The sequence below is a fragment of the Zootoca vivipara genome, chromosome 6, assembly GCF_965207765.1.
Source record: "Zootoca vivipara chromosome 6, rZooViv2.hap1.1, whole genome shotgun sequence".
NCBI classification, from domain to species: Eukaryota; Metazoa; Chordata; class Lepidosauria; order Squamata; family Lacertidae; genus Zootoca; species Zootoca vivipara.
Window position 1 is genome coordinate 60991292 of NC_142589.1, and position 18781 is coordinate 61010072.

The following is an 18781-nucleotide window of genomic DNA, read 5'->3' on the forward strand; positions in this document are numbered from 1 at the left end:
GGAGTTGGCCACCCCTGATCTAGAGGAGAACCAAAAGTTCCCCAAACTAGTATTATAACTTACGGTAAGTATGGATCATTTGTTTGCAAGGCAGGTTATAAATATTCTAAATAAGTAATTCTTCCTAATAGTCTTTTCTTGGCCTGAAAACTGCATTTGTTTAACTGTACAGCAACTTAGTGGCTGATCTGTGATCATAATAATAGAGATTGGTTGGCTGAAATAAATAACCAATTGAGATAAAACTGGAATTCATTTTATTTTAACTATATACAACAAAGAAGTAAAATCGGCAGACACCTTTAAAAGTTCATCTACAGGCATTGAGGCAGATAATATTCTTTTATCAGATCCTTCTTCCAAGATCAAAAAAGTTGACTAAAACTATTGGTACGGTTGGTTTGCTAAGGTCTACTAACCCTAAAACTTTCCCATTTTTCCTACCAGTCTAAGCAGTGCAAAGTAACTCTAACTAATTCCCAGAATTGGCATCCTTCGGTCTGCGGAAGGGTGCTCTGAATGCTCCTCCCCCCCCAAAAAAAAAACTGAGGGGAGAAAAAGCTTATCTTTTTTTCTTTACAAAAAAAATTCAAGTGCATGACAATTATGTACAAAAACATGCACACCAACAACATATAAAATGTATGAAAGGTTCCATTTTGCACCCGTGTATAAAAGTGTCCTTGTGCAAGTATTCTTTCTGGACTGCCAAGAATTCCACATCTCAAATGGCTCTTCTTCAGCTGAACTTCGTTTTGCTCCTTTTCCTCATTGCTTGTTGGGCATTCAATTTGGGCGTCCCACCCCACTACACCCCTCTTCCTCCCCCTCCCCAAATCTTCCCGGTCCGTACAGGCAGAATTTCTCCTTTCCCTCTGGAATTCATTTTCCCCTCCTCCTTTGTTACTGAGGACCTGAAACAAACAAAGGTAGAAAATACATGTAAGTGAAACCAGTTTAGTACACAAGGAAAGGATGGAGAATTTGTGGACCCTCCAATTGTTATTGGACCCCAAAACCCATCAGCTCTGCCTCCAACTAATATGGCCAACAGGTGATGGCAGTTGCCTTGTAAGAGGGCAGACTGTTTCTCCATCCACACCATACGTTTAAAGCTCATTTATACCACTTAGCTTCCCACAGAGAATTCTGGGAACTGTAGCTCACCCCAAGTTACACAGAGCACTCTTCCCCTCACAGAGCAATTCCCAGAGTGCCCTGGGAAGAGGGGTTGATCAGTCTCTCTTCCAAGGGAACTCTGGGAATTGCAGCTCTCAAAGAGTTCCCAGGATTCTTTGGGGGAAGTCATGGCTGTTTAAGGTGGTATGACACTGCTTTAAATGTATAGTTCAGATGGGACCTCTCTTTCATCTAGCCTGCGTTCTTTGCTGAGAACAGCGTTCCAGTGACAGGGTGACATTGCACTGTGAATCTCCTTGCCTCCATCAATGGCAGCCAAAGCTGTGAAGTTCTGGAAGGGCAAAACTCAAAAAGGCATCCCATGGGTGCCATTTCCCCCCCCTCACGGTATTGAAATGAAAATAGCACTGCCATGATTCAAGGTGCCACGCAAACACCAGTCCTCTGCAAGAACGTGGATACTCTGAGCAGCCAAAGTTAAAAGAGTTTCTCAACATCCACCTTTCTCTTTCACTTGCTCAGGCTTGCTCCAGTTATGCACGTACCATCCACCTTCTCATCTTGTGGGTCTCCCTCTTCTGTTTCTTCTTCCTCATTCAGCTCTTCATCTTCCTCATCTTAAAAGGGTTTTTTTGGGGGGGGCGGGCGGGCGGAGAGATAAACAATGCAGGAGATTTAGAACCACCTTTTTCTACGAAGGAACCATCTACTGACATTTGATGCCAGGAGTTCAGTTAGGAAGGATCTTGCAAACACACCACATACATTTAGAGTACACCACCAGCCCAAAATAACCAGGGGAGCTGTAGTTCACCCCTCACAGAGCTACAACACCCTTAACAAACTACACTTCCCATGATTTTTTAGGGATGTGTGTGCTTTAAATGTATGGTGTGTGCACAGCCAACAATTATGGTAGCTCCCCTATTGTCTACTCCAGGGGTTGTCAACCTGGTCCCTGACGTCCACTAGTGGGCGTTTCAGGATTCTAGGTGGGCGGTAAGGGGTTCTATGGCACAAGCTGAATCCGCCTTCCATCGAGCACTGGTGGGCGGTAACGAAATTTTACCATCAAGAACGATGCATTAGTGGGCAGTAGGTATAAAAAGGTTGACTACCCCTGGTCTACTCTGATGAATGGCAGTGGCTGAGGCTAAGGTCTTTCCATTTCCTTTTACCAGATCCCTTTTAAACGAGATGCCAAGAACCAAACTGGAGACCGTCTGCATGAAAAAACATCTGTGCTCAATGGTTCCTCGCAGAAAACACTGGGAGGAAAGCAGTTTGCTCACTACAACTATCCTTTCAAAGGAACACAGAAGGGTGACTTAGACCAGATCAGACAGTTGGTCTGCCCAGTTTACCGGTAGTATTGTCTACACACTGATAATAATAATAATAATAATAATAATAATAATAATAATAATAATAATAATAATAATAATATATTATTATTATTTATACCCCGCCCACCTGGCTGGGTTTCCCCAGCCACTCTGGGCGGCTTCCAACAGAAAAATAAAACACAGTAATCTATTAAACATTAAAAGCCTCCCTGAACAGGGCTGCCTTCAGATGTCTTCTAAAAGTCTGGTAGTTGTTTTCCTCTTTGACATCTGTTGGGAGGGCGTTCCACAGGGCAGGCGCCACCACTGAGAAGGCCCTCTGCCTAGTTCCCTGCAACTTGGCTTCTCGCAACGAGGGAACCGCCAGAAGGCCCTCGGTACTGGAACTCAGTGTCCGGGCAGAATGATGGAGGTGGAGACGCTCCTTCAGGTATACTGGACCAAGGCCATTTAGGGCTTTAAAGGTCAGCACCAACACTTTGAATTGTGCTCGGAAACGTACTGGAAGCCAATGTAGATCTTTCAAGACCGGTGTTAATGTGGTCTTGGCGACCGCTCCCAGTTACCAGTCTAGCTGCCGCATTCTGGATTAGTTGTAGTTTCCGGGTCACCTTCAAAGGTAGCCCCACGTAGAGCGCATTGACTGGCAGGGGCTCTCTAGGGTTTCAGGTTGAAGACTCTTCCAGTCCTACCTGAAGATACTGAGGATTGAACCTGGGATGCTCTGCATATTTTGCACATGCTCTACTGCTGAGCTATGATCTCTTCCTCATAAGCAACAATGCATGGGATTCTCTGAAAACCTTTTGTGCCTAACGGGGCAGTATTTGAAAATATTATTTATTATTTCTAACTGTGCTAATAATCCATTATCTTTGTTTTGCAGGACAGTTGGCTTACAAGTAGAGGCAGTTTCATTAGTCTGCTCAACCTCTCTAATAACAGAAAACAAGGTGATGCAGCTGTCCTTAGTAGGGAGCAATGGACCTTAGCCACAGAGCAGTTGGGAGAGGCGATTGAGACACAAAAGGAATTTTCTCTGGCAAATTTCCCATTATGAATGTTTGCTCAGGAGAACACTTGACATATTTTCAATATTTACTAGGCATGCACCATACAGTGGTACCTCGGTTTATGAACACAATTGGTTCCGGAAGTCTGTTCATAAACTGAAGCGAACTTTCCCATTGAAAGTAATGGAAAGTGGATTAATCTGTTCCAGACGGTCCGCGGAGTACTTAAACTGAAGTGTTCATAAACTGAAGCGAACTTTCCCATTGAAAGTAATGGAAAGTGGATTAATCTGTTCCAGATGGATCCACGGCGTTCGTAAACCGAAAATTCGTAAACCGAGGTCCCACTGTATATCTGACAACTGCATGTGACCCCTTCAAGGAAACCCTGAAGGAAATTTGGTGTCAGTATTTGATAGGTGGTGTTTGACAGCTGGCATGCAATAGTACTTAGTATAGCTTGAGAGATAACTTGTAATGATTTTTTTGTATTAGTGACTGACTCATCTAGTTTCCATTTCTGTTGTATATTTGGAATTCTGGGGGTAGGGACTTGGTCTTGGTTTTATTGATCTGTAAATTATTTTGGAAGTTGTTGTTGTTAATATTAATTGGAGGGAAAAGATTCTTTAAATGACAAGAACACTGAAAAGGTGCCATGTTTACCATACCTGCCTCAAAGTCAAGGCTTCTCAAGGCTTCTGCAATGTTTTCCAGGTCTATGGTAAAATAATCCATGTTTTCAAAACCTGGCTCAATCTTCTCCAATTGAGCCCCTTTTGATGCCTCGATAATTCTACAGAGAAAACAGAATGGAAAGAGATGTTGTTTTTCTTCCTGCTCTTAGTGCGTTTCCCAATGCCATCATATACATGTCTACTCAGAGTCAATCCCCACTTAATTCAATGGGATTTGCCCCCAGGTAAGTAGGTAGAGGACCACACCTGTGCAGTGTAATTCACTCACAAGTAAGTTCTACAAGTATGCTCAGTGGGGCTTCTTCCCAGATGAGTGTTCCCAGAACTTCATTAACCCATTGTGTTGCTTCATTTTTGGTTATAACTCATCCTGAAATTTATTTCAAAGGATGGCTTTGCTTTGGTTCACCTATTGGGTTGATCCACACTTCCGATTGTTTTGTGCCTAAAAAGCAGGAGTCCAAGCAGTTTCCCACTTGACCTGCACTTTCTAGGCATGGGTTCAAGCCTTTTTCTTTTCTTTACCCTGCTCCATTCTCAGGGAAAACCCACTCTTTAGTGTTAAATCAGAGCAAACATCAGTCCAGAGAAAACCCAAATTGCTGTTTGCTCCAATAGAGCACTAAAGAGAAGTTTTCTGGAGGGTGTGTGGAAGAAGCGGAACAAGAGGAAGTGGGGATATGGAAGGTTCACATTTAATGCAAACTGAATCAAGCATACTTTATGATCATTATTCTGCCTCTCAATTTCTGCAAGGAGGAGTATTACAACTCAGCAAAGAAACAAAAAAACAGCACACCCCTTCTAAGCTGGTCAGCTCTGAAAAGGAGCCTTGTTTTTAAGCTTTCAATCAGAGAGAACTTCTCATTAGGATCCTGTATTCATTGAGAAGAACAGCATTACTATTTGCACACTGAAGCTGCAATTTAGAAAATTATGTTCCAGGACTTACGTTTTAATGAGCTGCTTGGCAGACTGGAATGAGGAAGAAAGAGGGAGGAGAGGGGGGGGGGACAGAGAGTGATCATTAGTGGATAAAGACATTTCACTTTAAAACTGCTTCCACCCACCCCTTAGAGGCAGTATCTTAAAAGTTTGACCTGCTTTGATCATCTGCCCTTCCTCCAGGGATCCAAGGCAACATACATGGTTTCCCCTTCCTATTTCATCCTCACAACAACCTTATGAGGTAGGTTAGGCTGAGTGATAGCCCAAGGTTTTCTAATGAGTTTTCTGGTTGAAGGGGGATTAGAACTTGTGTTTCTCCTTTAGTCTCATAGTGGCCTACCTTCCAGGGTTGTTGTTGGAACTACTGAGATAGCATTTATATGGTATTTGGCATATGCTAAGTGATTCTTTTCAAATATTTTGATCTAGAGGCCAGTTTGGAGGTTGGGTCTCCTAAAGCAGCAGGTGGAGAGTTGAAAAAGGATACGCAAGGTCTCCCTTGGACTTATTTTGGGTAAAGTCCCTCTCTCCCTCAACTGTGATTGGTGCTAGCACTCAGCAGAATTTAATAGTAGATGGTGGGGTGGAGACATTTACCTGGCCGCCTGGCAGGTGAGTTGCTGCTGCTTCCTGGAAGAAGGAGGGAGATGCAGCGAAGAGGGTGGCACAGTGTGGAACAGGGAAGGGCGAGGCTACAAAGGAACGATCAGGAGACTAAAATGGGCTCCCAATTGTTCCTTTGCTGAAGTGAGGTGGGCTCCCAACAACCCATCAGCTGATAGGTGGGGGGGGGTGGCTTGCTCAAGGAGGGGGAAGCAGTTTCTATTTCATGTCAACGGTTTCTTGCTCCCAGCAGTGCTCTTTGAAGTCCCCTTGTGCTGCTCCTTTCCACCCTGGAGGAGACTTGCAAATGGCTCTGTTGTGAGCTGTTTTGGGTGTCTCCTGCTGCACCTCCAACATCTTGAGAACCCTGCGCAAGGGATTTCAGCAGGTGGGCAGGGCAACCTGCTTTGTGAGTCATCTGCCATCACAACGGTGTCATGTGACTGACAGCTGGATTGCCCAGTCCATCTGTCAAAGTTGGCCGGCAGGGTTCCCCCCACCCCTGATCTAGGCCAGGAGGATGGCCGTTGCTGGACATGGATGGAATGGTATGTTGCCCCATGTGGAATCAGCCTTTTAAATTCTACTTCCAGTAGAAAAACAGTGCCTCGGCAGAGCTAAAGGTTCCTGATGTGCAAGCAACCATCCCTCCCTACTGCCAGTGATGGACCCACAATGGTCATAAAAGAAAATCCTGCAGTTATGATTATGATTGTCAAGGCCTGCTGCACCGAGTTTCTTGCAGCTATGGAAGGGAGCAGGAGGGCAATCTGGTCTTGGTCTCCAGCCAGAAGACAAAGAGGAGTTGGCCGCCCACTCCACTTCCTTAGCACAGGGCTGGAGAACCTATAGCTATCAAGATGTCGCTGGGCTCCCATCAGCCCCCACCAGCAACCCCAATGGCTAGTTATGATGGGAGTTGTAGTCCAGCCAACACCTGGTTGGCCATAAGGTTTGCCTCACCAAGAGAAAAGCAGCTCCTGCCTCTTCCTCCATGGACTGGATGGCGCTCTCCACCAGCTTGCTAGACTGCTCCAGTTGGTCTTTGTACTGCTGGATGAGGGTCTGCATGAAGCCAACTTTCTCTTCTTGCGCCTTGGAGATGCGCTCCAGCAGCCAACTCCGCTTCTCCTCTACAGTGGCAATGAGGGCTTCAAATTTCTCGCACAAGTCCTGCTTGACCTGCCGGCCATTCTCCTGCCAGGGATTGAGAGGAAAGAAGTGGATGAGGAACATGGCGGGTTTGCAGCGACTGCTTTGCCTAAATGGAGTAGCAGACTTCTCCCCTGATTTAGCTGTCCAGATTTGGAAAAAGAGGGAAGCCAGTGAACTTCGGAGACAGGCAGACATCTTTCTCCTCCCCAACGCCCCCCCCCCGGCCTGTCAACACCTGCACCAGCCATTTCTCAGAGTTGAGTTTCCCTTCCGCCGCTCAGATTTCCAAGGGCTCAGTCATTTGTTGCATTCCTCACCTCGGTGGCTTTGCACGACTCTTCCAGCTGGTTGATGATCGTCTGCACTCTGTCATTGCCTGCCACCAACATAGAGATGCAGTTGGTCAGCTCCGTCTGTGTGTGAGAGAAGGCAACAAAAATAGATTGGAATCCTGCGTGCCCCTTCCCCTTCGAGAGAAAGGGCATGCCATGCTGTTTCTCTGGATAATAGTGAAAGAAGGGATGGCTATGGGAATAAATGAAAGGTCCTAATAGAGGAGATAAAGAGGAACCCTCTAATTTGGGTCAGGACAGGGCTGGGGGGACTTGTAATACAAACAGCCCCAGCCTAGATTGGCTTGCTTCCCTTTCTCCTCTAGCCCCTTTCCCTTTCATGCCATGTCTAGTTAGACTGTAAACTGGTGGCAGGTACTTGGGAGGGGGTTGTACAGTGCAGAAAACATTTATCATTATCATTATTAACTCAGGTGCCATTTGCCCCCAGCACATCACAGCCCAAGACCCCATGTCTCTGAAAGAATGAGGCAGGACTTATTAAGGAAACAGAGAATGTTGCTAAGAAAACCTCAGCTCAGTGGTTGCTTCTGCAAACCCCTCTCCTCATGCTCCCTGCAAATTCAACACCTTGCAGACCTGATGGCTTCTGAAGACACCTTCACATGATCCTTTCAGCCCCTGGGAGACAATGTGCTTTTCACCAAGCAGAAGCCAGCACAGATGGTCTTTTGTCACCTGGACGCTTGGCAACACACACACCCTGCCGCCGCCCCCACCTCCTCCTCCTCCTCCTCCTCCAGGGATCCAAAAAGCTGTCTGAACTGTGGCTCTCACATGGACAATGTGCCGTGCACAGCTTGGCCTGGGTTGGTTGGGTGAGTGGGCCTTGGGGCAATTGTTTTGTCCCTATCATGACGCAAACAGTGCAACTGACATTGGCCAAAGCTCAACCTAGCTTTGTGGTGAGAAGGATGAGTTGCACTGTGAGCTGTGAATGGTGACGAAGCCATTAGGTGATCAACTTATCCCTGCATGGCAGGTTTATTTATTTTATAGCTGCAACTTCCACACACGGGTTCTACTCTCAACACCGGAAAATGAACCCGGGGCCTTCTGCATGCCAAAGAGATGCTCTACCATTGGGCTATGGCCCTTCGCTGTGCTTGCAGTGGGGAAGGGACCCAGTGATTGATTTGTTTGACTCCTGTGAGATAAATCATGGCACACATCCAATAAGACCAGGGAAAGACCTCCAGCCACCCAGCCCTGCTCACAGCTGCTCCTTTGGGACTGAATGCCTTTCTGAGGGGTCCACCACCGCTCTCAAGTGACTCTAAATATAATCTGCTGGTAGCTGCTTGGAGACTGCAGTCATCTGTGTATATCCATACCAGCTGTGTTAGCGGTCAAAGGCTATTCCTGAAAGGCACAGCGCAGCACCTCCTGATGTCTCCAATCACCTCTCAGCCCAAATGGGAGATGCTCCCTCCTTCTCCATCTGCATGCCAAGCAATGAGATGTGAACCCCTCTAAGGTCAAGGGACTGAACCCTTTTGTCCTTGGGCAATGCACCAAGGTTTCCTAATGGGTCCCCTTTTCGCTCTAATGTGGTAGTGTCCAATACTTGCGCCATCCAGGTAGGACTTTGGGGCAGAAATCCAGGGCCCCACTTGGGAGACTGAGCGGGTGGGTACCAAAACATAGCAGGTCTGGCTTGCCACAAGTGAAATAATGCCCATTGCCACCTTAAGAGTCCCCTCCTCATCAATAAGACAATTAGCTCTGGAATAAAAAATGGTCTAACTACCCCTTGAGATTCCTCCAAAGCTTATCAAGGATTCCTCAATGAGAAGATCAGTAATGGTGAACAACAGCTTTCCTTGAAAGACAGCTTATGCCCTACCACCAACAAGCCAGCCATGTGTGGGAGGTTTCGGTAGGGTTATTTATTTACATTGTGAAGAAAGCAGGGTCCCTTTTTTGGCAATTGGATAGAGGTGCAAAAGGGTGGCCTAGGGAGAGTCCCAAAGGTTGGGTGGAGAAGACTGGAGGGCCGTGTTTGGCCCCTAGGTTTGAGGTTCCCTGCTCTTGTAATAATGTTCAACAACCTGCAGACTTTCCATGGCAAGGGCTTTGGAGTTCCCCTGCAGATCAGCCAATTGGGGGGGGGGAAGGGTTTTCTGGAGGCAAAAATTAATAAATCAATCAATCAATAAAAAGTTTGAAAACGAGTGTAAAGCCGTTGAAAGCAACAGCTGGTACCTTTTGGCCCTGAAAGACACTTTGAAGGGGCGCCACTTCACAGTCTTTGTGAGCCCCAAAGACTTTGCACATGGAGCAGGTGGGCACCTCACAAGTTAAGCAATAGATGTTGATCTTCTCATCTTCATGTTCCTTGCACATTGGGTGGTTTCCTTTCTTCAGGGGTCGGCTGGAGAAAACACAAAAGAAGCCAGTTGGACAGATGAGACCCTTAGTCCTGGACATAATGAACTTCTGTTTAAAGACAAGCACACACATTCCCTCCTCTTTTCTCATCTTAATGACGTCTTTTTATTTATGGGAATAAAGCCAGAGTTCACATGTGAGTTTGGTTAAATGGGAACAGTGGCTCAGGTGTGTTTCTCCATCAGCAACCAACCGCTACAACAGAGATGCACAAATCTGTCAATTTCTGTCTTTCTCTGCTTCTCATTTCCCCATTCCAATTCCACATCAACTAATATTTTTTTTCCTTTTAAAAAGGCCACACTATTTTTCGTGTGCACATTTCTTCTCAGCTATGCATCTTTGTACACATCTTGCCTAATATATCCATTTTGCAAGCTTCCCCCTCCCCCATATGATGTAGTTTTGTACATCATTTTCGCTCATCTATTCATTTTTGGCATGCTTTTTGCATCACAAAATTTGGAGAAGTGCAGATTTCAAAGGATAGTTGTGTGTTCAGTTCACACTGGTTTGCTCATCTGCAAATCTGATGAGCATCCCCTCAATTCCTTCTTCCAAGTCATTTATAAAGACGTTGAACAACAACGGACTCAGGATAGAACCACCTGTCACTCTTTTCCAGGATGACGAGGAACTGTTAGTGAGCAGTCTCTGGGTTTGTCAATCAGCTACAAATCTACTTAACAGTTACTTTATCCAGTCCACATTTACCAGCTTCTCTGCAAGAATATAATGGGGGATGGATTTGACATACTAGACCCTGGCCATCTCTTTGTACAGTAGGAATTGGAATGACTCCCAGCACCTCTCTAATATTAACCTCCACACTGAGGTTATGTTTAGACCTTGCTTCTGTGCGTGCCAAAGTGTCCAAGAAGCTAACTCTGGCTCTGCAGAGCTGTTGATCTTATTTTTGGAAGCCAATGCTATTTCTTCACTCTGGGCAGGACTTAATGACACCCCACTCCCCCACAAAGCATCATCAGTGCCTCCCCTACTATATTCAGATACCTCTCTAATAATTCCACTTCCTCTAATGGAAATGGATTGGTGCATGTGTGCTGGGTTCCTATAGTCCTCCCAGTGTTCCTGTACAGGTCTGCTTTTTCCTGCCCGCTTTCTAACAAATGGATCCTTCCCAAATATGAATGACAACCATGCTTCTCCCTCAAAGCACAGGAAGCTGCCTTTATCCCATCTCTCTCAGTATTGTCTACTGGTTGGCAGTAGCTTTCCAGGGTTTCAGACGAGGCGTCTCCCGGGCTTACCTGAAGATGCTGGGGATTGAATGTGGAATCTTCTGCATGCAAAGCAGATGCTCTGCCTCTGAGCTATGACTTCCCCCTTGAGCTATGGCAAACAGGAGGAAGGCAGCTGTGATACAAACCTGGTATATTCCTGCTTGTAGATATCAATGATGTTCTCCACCAGTAGATTCCTCTGCAGGCCATAGACTCCGTGGCGGTCCAGGATGACTTCGTGGCGGCAGGAGGGGCAGCGGAACCGTCCCCCTGATATGGTAGTCCCCCGGGCCGTTTGCCAGTATGGGTTAGCAGCCTGCAAGTGCCATCAACAATGTAAGGGCAAAGTTCAGTAATCTTCCCAATAAATAATAATAAATAAATCACAAAGGACCCCACAAAACTACCAATCCTACCACTGTTTGGCCTGGAAAGGATGACGTGAGGGCTCAACTATTCAAGTATCATCACAGTTATCCGGTGACCCTTGAAAGAATGATTCATAGTTGTCCTTATGGGATGGGAAAACCCCATCATGCTTTGCACTTGTATCAGAGCATGACATTGGAAAGCTGGCCAAGTGGATGATCCGACCAGATGTTATCTACTCTTTTTGGATTTTTCACATGTCTTCCTGATGCTGAGATTTCCCCACCTGTGTTGTAGCTGAATACTGGTAAAACCTGGAGGTCTACCGGTTCACTATTCTTCTTGTTGTTTTTTTCAAATAATTTTTATTGAATATTTTCAATTTAGACATTTTTCATATCATCATAACATAAGCAATTATCCTAAGAACAATAAAACTTTTTTTTAAAAAAAAAGGCACAAGGAAAAAAAGAATAAAAGAAAACAAGAAAAAAGAAAAATAGGAAACAGCAAAAAGAAAAAGAAAAAATTCTTTAAATCTTATCTAATAATCATTAACATAACTTCGGCTTCCCCGTCCCTCCCTCCCCGAGTTCATTTTAAACCCCACTTCAGCAATTTTCTCATTTAATCAATTACCCTTATGTCGTAACATAAATTATTACTTAATCAATTATGTTCATCTTACATAAACTTCTATCCAAAAATATTCAATCAAATATCTAAACTAAAACCCCTTAGCCTATAATTTCCCTAAAAAATATTCCCAATCTTTTACTTACTAAAATCACTGTATAATATATTGAATCCTTTCTAAACACCCCCCTCCTTCCCTTGATTGGCGATTCCCTGCAAACTTTGGCCAGCTCCTTTTAACAATCCGTTTTCAAACCATTTAAATCATCCCCTGTTAAAATTCATTTTATTTTTCACCCCACTCCATCCCTTACCCACTCCATGCCCCCTCCCTCTTTCCACTTTTTCTTCTGTTGTTCAAATCTCTTTCTCCACCTCCCTTTCCCGACTTTCTTCTCTTCTCCCCCCCAAAGCCATAACTTTCTCAAAACTTCTATCTTTGTCTGATTAACCTTGACCAGAATCTGGACTCCCTCTCCCACTGAGAGTCCAGGATTCTGAGTCGAAGCCATCTGCGTAAGCTCAATGTCCTTTGCAACTTCTCCCACAAGTTGCTCCGGTTCTTCAATTTTCGGCTCTTCTGTCTCATCTTGTAATTCCAAAGTATCATTTAGGGGAAACTTTTGTATCACTTCTTTAAGACATTGTGTCTGTCTCCCGTATTCCTGAACATCTTCTCCCAGCTCTTGAACTAATTGCAACAAAAGTTGCAGTCTATCGTTATCCAGCTGGGTATTCATTGTTATGTCTGTCCAATTCCTTTGTGTTCTCAGGTTACAATGGAGGGCGCATGGTGTCTTTTCCCAAAGATGGCGCACATTCCTTGCCAAGTCTGCTTCAATCCTTTAATTACTTCTTAGTCCTTTATTTATTTATAAAATCCAACGTCACTTTTCCCGGTTAAAACATTCTTTTCCCAAAGTTCTAATATTTCCGCGCCTAGTTTGACAGTTCAAGAATTCCTTTTTTAAAGTAACTTCTTAGTAACTATTCTTGTTTTAACTAGTAATGCAGGAGAAGTTTGATTCGCCTCACATTTAAAGCTGAATTCATCACAATTTGCACTTTCTGAAAATGTATGAGAACCAAAACACAGCCATCCATCAACATTCACACCTCCAAATTTTCTGATGCAGTTCAACAACCAATGTAACAAAAATGCATATATAAGGGGGGGAGATGTGCATAAAAATCAATGTATTTGTGAAGATAACATACAAAAATGCATTGTACTAGGAGATACAGTAATTGCTTGCAAAAATGAGCACACGAGTCAAAGCTGCAAAAAATGTGTATATAAGGAGAGCTCTACACCAGGCATAGACAAACTCTAGTCCTCCATATGTTTGGGACTGCAATTCCCATCATCCCTAGCTAACAGGACCAGTGGTCAGGGATGATGGGAATTGTAGCCCCAAACTTCTGGAGGGCCGGAGTTTGCCTATGCCTGATCTACACTAAAATGCTGAAGACTTTTCATGAGGATTAAAATAATAATAACTGCAAGTTGCTGCAGAAATGTGAATTGAATTTAAGATTAGAAACAGGAGAAACTGAAAGTGGCAGATTTCCGCCCCATCCCTAACTTATAAAGACAAGAACTGAAGAACGCAAAAATAGCTCTTTGCTGAATAAGACTAAAGTCCAAAGCAGCTGAGCAACCTCTGGAGCAGGCATCCCCAAACTGCAGCCCTCCAGATGTTTTGGCCTACAACTCCCATGATCCCTAGCTAAGAGGACCAGTGGTCAGGGATGATGGGAATTGTAGTCCAAAACATCTGGAGGGCCGAAGTTTGGGGATGCCTGCTCTGGAGTGTAAAAGGTGCCCCACACTTCATCATGGATAATACCCATTGAATTTAAGTCTATGCTCCATGAATTTCTATGACCCAGAGATGGACAACACACGGTACCCTCCAGATGTTGCTGTACTACAACTCCCATCATTCCTGGCCATTGACCATGCTAGCTGGGGCAGATGGGAGCTTGAGTCCAACAATAACTGGAGCTCCCCAGTTCCCTATCCCTGACCTAATTCCTTTTTAAAAGCCCATCTAAGCTAGAGTGTGGGGTGTGAAGTACTTTCTTTTGGTCCATCCTGCGCCTGCTGCAAATCACATCCATTAGATAATGACTGTGAGAGAAGCCGCTCCAGCCCTTGATTAATTTTCAGCCTGTTGATGAGCAAATCTGAATGGGTTGGACAACCCTTCATAGGAACAGGCCACTTGCTCCAATCCTCTTTAGCAGAGCTCAGATCCAACTTTTGAGCAACAGGTTAATTTCAGTGTTACCGGTAGAGATGGTTCAAGTGGGGGATTATAAGGGAAAGAAGTGTTTTGTTATTTAAGAGGAGCTGAAACAGTGTTGGAATTTATTTATTTTACAATAGCTTCTTGTGACTGCACCATGAACTGCCAGCAGTACAAAATGGATGCTGGTGGGAAGGAAGATTCTGTAGGTCTATCCATGGCTGCTCATCACTATGACTATGCACCTTCTCCAGATTTTGGATCTGGTATGTCACTGATTATCATTTACTGCCACGCAAGAGCAGGAAAGGGTCACTGCTGCCTTGCCCTGTTCGTGAGCTTCCTGGAGGCATCTGGTTGGCCATTGTGGGAACAGAATGCAGGGCTAGGGTAGGCCTTTAGAGTATCTAGCAGGGCTGTTTTAAGGGTCTTATCATAAAGGAAGAAGAAGTCTGTGACAGCCAGAGATGGGGGAGAAATTCAATTCATTTAAAAGAGAATCTATCAAATTTGCACGTTCCATCAATAGATATATGAAGGCCCAAACCAATGAATATTAAAAGGGACAGAGAGGATATAGGTATACATATGAGTAAAGGAAGAGTAAAAAGGCGCAATATAAGACTGGCCGGAAAACACAATAGGGTGGGTGGAGGGTGGGTGGTGGGGGTGGTTGATGAGATGTAAATTGCCTTTCGATTAAGCAAAGATTATTTATTATTTGTTGTATTTTTTGTTAGGTTGTGATAATTTTTGATTATTATTTACTATATATTTTTTGGTTTGTGTATGGCAAATTGTAAATTCTTGCAAAAAAATAAGTTTATTTTTTTAAAAAATAAAATAAATTTGCACGTTCCAAAGCAACATGAGATCTGAAACACCAGCATCCTCTGAAATCTGCACTTTTCTGACTGTTGCGATGCACAAAAACGCATTAGGTAAAACTGTGGACCGGCTTTCCCTAAAACTCTGCTTCTAGAAGCTCATGAGGTATCTTCACACCAGATGGTTCTCCTCCATGAAAGTATTACAGTGGTGCCTCGCTTAACGAATGCCCTGCTTAATGAAATTTCCGCTTAACAAAATGTTTTTTCTAGCGGAGGTTGCCTCGCTAGACGAATGCGTTTTACGAAAAATTCGTCTAGCAAATCGCGGTTTCCCATAGGAATGCATTGAAATTCAATTATTGCGTTCCTATGGGCAAAAAAAAAAATTCAAAAAAAATTCAATGCATTCCTATGGGATTCGCTAGACGAATTTTTCGTTATAAGAAAAGACCTGTGGAACGAATTAAATTCGTCTAGCGAGGCACCACTGTAATTAGTTTCTTTTCTTTTAAAAAAAATCTACAAATGACACATTCACACATGTATTTGTCACATGACCCAGTGGACATGTGGGTTTTCCTGGATGGAAATTATGCCTATGCAGGAAGCCATCTTGCGAGAAGCAGCCCTTGGTGATAAGGAACAACAGGTCTGGTTTGGGTTTCAACAAGCACCTCACTCCCTGCCTTCCCAACCACAATTGGCTGTCAAACTGTAAGACCCTTGGAATACTTTAATCTCCCTGTCCCAGCAAACAGAATCCAATTTCTCCTCTGCCCCTGGGTTTTCCTTCCTGCCTCTCCTTGTTTTGTTGCCTTGGAGGTTTGGCAACAACAATCAACACACTTTGGGAAGGCGGTGTAAGAAGTTAAACAGGCCCCCTAGAGGCCCAGCACTCTTATCAACTGGCTCCTGGCCACAGCTTCTCTTGGGAAGTGGTCTTGGTGCACTTCAACAAACTGAAATTTGAATTTTCAAGGGGATGAGACCCCTGGCAAAAGTAATGAAGGATATTTCACAGTTATCATGATTTTCATTATATTTAACTCATGTTGCAACTAAAGTACATTGATACAGTACATCCTTTTTCGTTTCCTTCTTGCATTTTGGCACAATGCTGCTAATGAGTTTCCTCAATGCTGGCTCATCTTGTCCTTCCAGTTATTGAGTCAATAGATCAATTAATGGGATTGGGCAGAGGGTGATTTCTTTCAGAACATAACATTCTGTTCAGGGATGAAATAAGAACACGGAACTGCGCTTGGAATTAGCCAGAGGGGAACCCTACTTGGATCATTCTGTAAAACGTCAAATAATATTGTGAAAGACTAACCGTTTCATTATGGCATAAACTTTTGTGGATTGGAGTGCACTTCCTTTAGTTCACAAAAGTGAATCCCATAATAAAGTTTTAAGTCTAAGGCAGGTGTACCAGCCAAGGTGGTGCTCTCCAAACGTTGTTGGACTACAACTCCCATCTTCCCTGACCATGTTGGCTGGGGCTGATGGGAGTTGTAGTCCACAACACCTGGCGGGCACCACCTTGGCTACTCCTGTTTTAAGGCCTCACAACAGACTAAACAGCTATTTCCCTGCTGGCAATTCCAGGCCATGTAGCACCAAGGTTGAGTTGAGATTTTTTATTTTCAACTAGAAAATGGCAACGTTGCATTTGACAACCTGATCTTGGGGGCTGGGTATTCAGGCAGTTGGGAGAGGGGTTTCATGGAATTCTCTGGCTCCGTTGGTATCTTTGAGTCCTTCTGGGGACAGAGCTTGGTTTTCTCGAGTCAAGGGAAATCTTTTCCACACTCATATAAAAGGGGCGCATTGGCCTTTGAGTATTTGTAGGTATATAACACTATGATGGAGACCATTCTTCATTGTATAAGTGGATAAATAAGAAACTGGTACATATTGGATGAACCAGACTATTATGTGACACTTAGGGCTGTGAAAACTTTTATAATAATTTATTACTTATACCCTATCTGGCCTATCCTCCCCAGCCACTCTGGGCGGCTTTCAACAGGGTATTAAATTTTAAATGGCTTTATGGAAGCAGAAGACATAGAAGCATAGAATTGTAGTTGGAAGGGACCGTGAGGGTCATCTAGTCCAACCCCCTGCAAGGCAGGAATCCTTTGCCCAACATGGGGCTCGAACCCACAACCTTGAGATTAAGTCTCATGCTCTACCAACTGAGCTATCCCTCAGGCTCATGCACTTACCATTTTAGATTATAATGAATGGTAATAAGTGACAGGCAGTTGTAACAGAATAGTGCACTTTGTAGTGGGTTAATGCATTTTGCATATACCAATTTTGTTACTGTTTCTATGCAACCGATTGGTTAACGAGCAAAAATTCTGTTGCTATTGACATATAGGTCTATGATTTAAGATACAAAGTCCCACCCAAGGATGACAGGATGGCATAGTAGGCTCTTCACCTATTACTGGTGTGCATAAGGGGCATAAGAAGCATGAGGAGCAGGGGGACTTTTCAAGCTCCACCCCTGACATCTTCTCTTCTTTCACAGCTGTATGTTGTGGAAGAGAAAAGCCCAACGCATGAGCTCCTGCTCTCTAGAAGAGGCTCCATGTGATCGGTATACCAGCACAGCCAGGTGTCCTGATGTGGGCGGGACCAGAGGCAAAAGTGGGTGGAGCAACCCAGGTAATTTTTGCTGTTGGCTCATTTTAATACACACACTCTCGCACACACCCCTCTAGGAAAGCAATAAACAATATCAGAGTTCAAGGGCACATTCCAGCCAGGCAGAAGCACCCAAGGGGGCTGCAAAGCAGGGCCAGTGAGGGACGTGGCCTGGGGACAGGGTGTGTGGCAGTACAAGGGTGGGACCTGGGAGAGGTCCAAGGGCCAGAGGGAGAGGCCCAGAAGGTTGCATTTGGCCCCTGGGACGGAGGCTCCCTTTCCCTGCTCTGTACACTTAGGTTTTGCACATGAGTAACATGTGAGGAGGGCTGTTGATCTCTTTCTAGGACCCTAACCATGCTCACTTGGCCATAAGTCAAAGACTGCCGTCTTAGGCAAGCATTCTTGGAAGGAAGTCCTGTTGAAATCAGTGGGACCTGCTTCTGAATAAGCATGGATAGGAGCATGTAGGCTGTACATTTGAAGCACATTTACAGTTCATTGCTTCCCCAAAGAATCCTTGGAACTGTAGTTTGTTAAGGGTGCTGGGAATTGTAGCTCAGTGAAGCTATTAGTTTGTACCCACTTGGGAGGGGGGACCTCAGGGTTCTGGTAACTGCCCCCCTCCCAGTAGAATCCACAAACCTGAGATATGCACACCACACGGGGGATATTGTTCGGGGATGAACCCAGATCTTCTACCCTTTCCCCCTCCTTCTTCTTTTTAGGTTGGGTTGCATCTTAATTTGCACAGAGGTGGTCTATACATTTAAGTGGCATAACTCCCCGCTGCTCTCCCCCCACCTAAAACACACCCACAGCACCCCCACAACACCCCCCCCGGTCATCCCAGCACACACCTTGGCCAATGCTAGGACTGGCCAATACTAACCTGGAAGACGTCGTTGGCGCATTTCCTGCAGAGGTTATGCTGGCATGGTAAGATCACCACAGGCTTGGAGAACATCTCCAGGCAGATGGGGCAAATCAACTGTTTCTCCAGATTCTCCATGGGGTTAGAGTCCCGGATGATGCTCGACTGGTAATCCATTGCCCCCTTCGGTGCTTCCAAATTATATCCTTTTTCTTTTCTTTTTAAGCGACTGCAGAGAGACTCCGTGCGGACGGTCTTACCGTCTGCGTCT

The 18781-nt window shown here is 44.7% G+C and overlaps 1 protein-coding gene across 8 annotated transcripts; it reads right to left on the reverse strand.

Annotated features, from left to right (window-relative positions):
* Positions 1 to 240: 240 nt before the first annotated feature.
* TRIM63 (tripartite motif containing 63) lies at positions 241 to 18781 on the reverse strand. 8 transcript variants are annotated; one of them, XM_088672337.1, is made up of 10 exons: positions 18529 to 18781; positions 12349 to 12758; positions 11038 to 11207; positions 9462 to 9630; positions 7221 to 7316; positions 6712 to 6945; positions 5150 to 5172; positions 4171 to 4295; positions 1686 to 1757; positions 241 to 914 (listed from the first exon to the last, which is right to left on the reverse strand). In XM_088672337.1, the coding sequence occupies exons 2-10, from the start codon at positions 12634 to 12636 to the stop codon at positions 904 to 906; spliced, it is 1188 nt and encodes a 395-aa protein (XP_088528463.1). In that variant the 5' UTR covers positions 12637 to 12758; positions 18529 to 18781; the 3' UTR covers positions 241 to 903. The 8 variants fall into 8 exon arrangements, with proteins under 8 accessions (XP_088528463.1, XP_088528462.1, XP_034975550.1 ...); XM_088672336.1 differs by having other exon boundaries at positions 1642 to 1757; positions 18529 to 18664; XM_035119659.3 differs by lacking the exon at positions 12349 to 12758.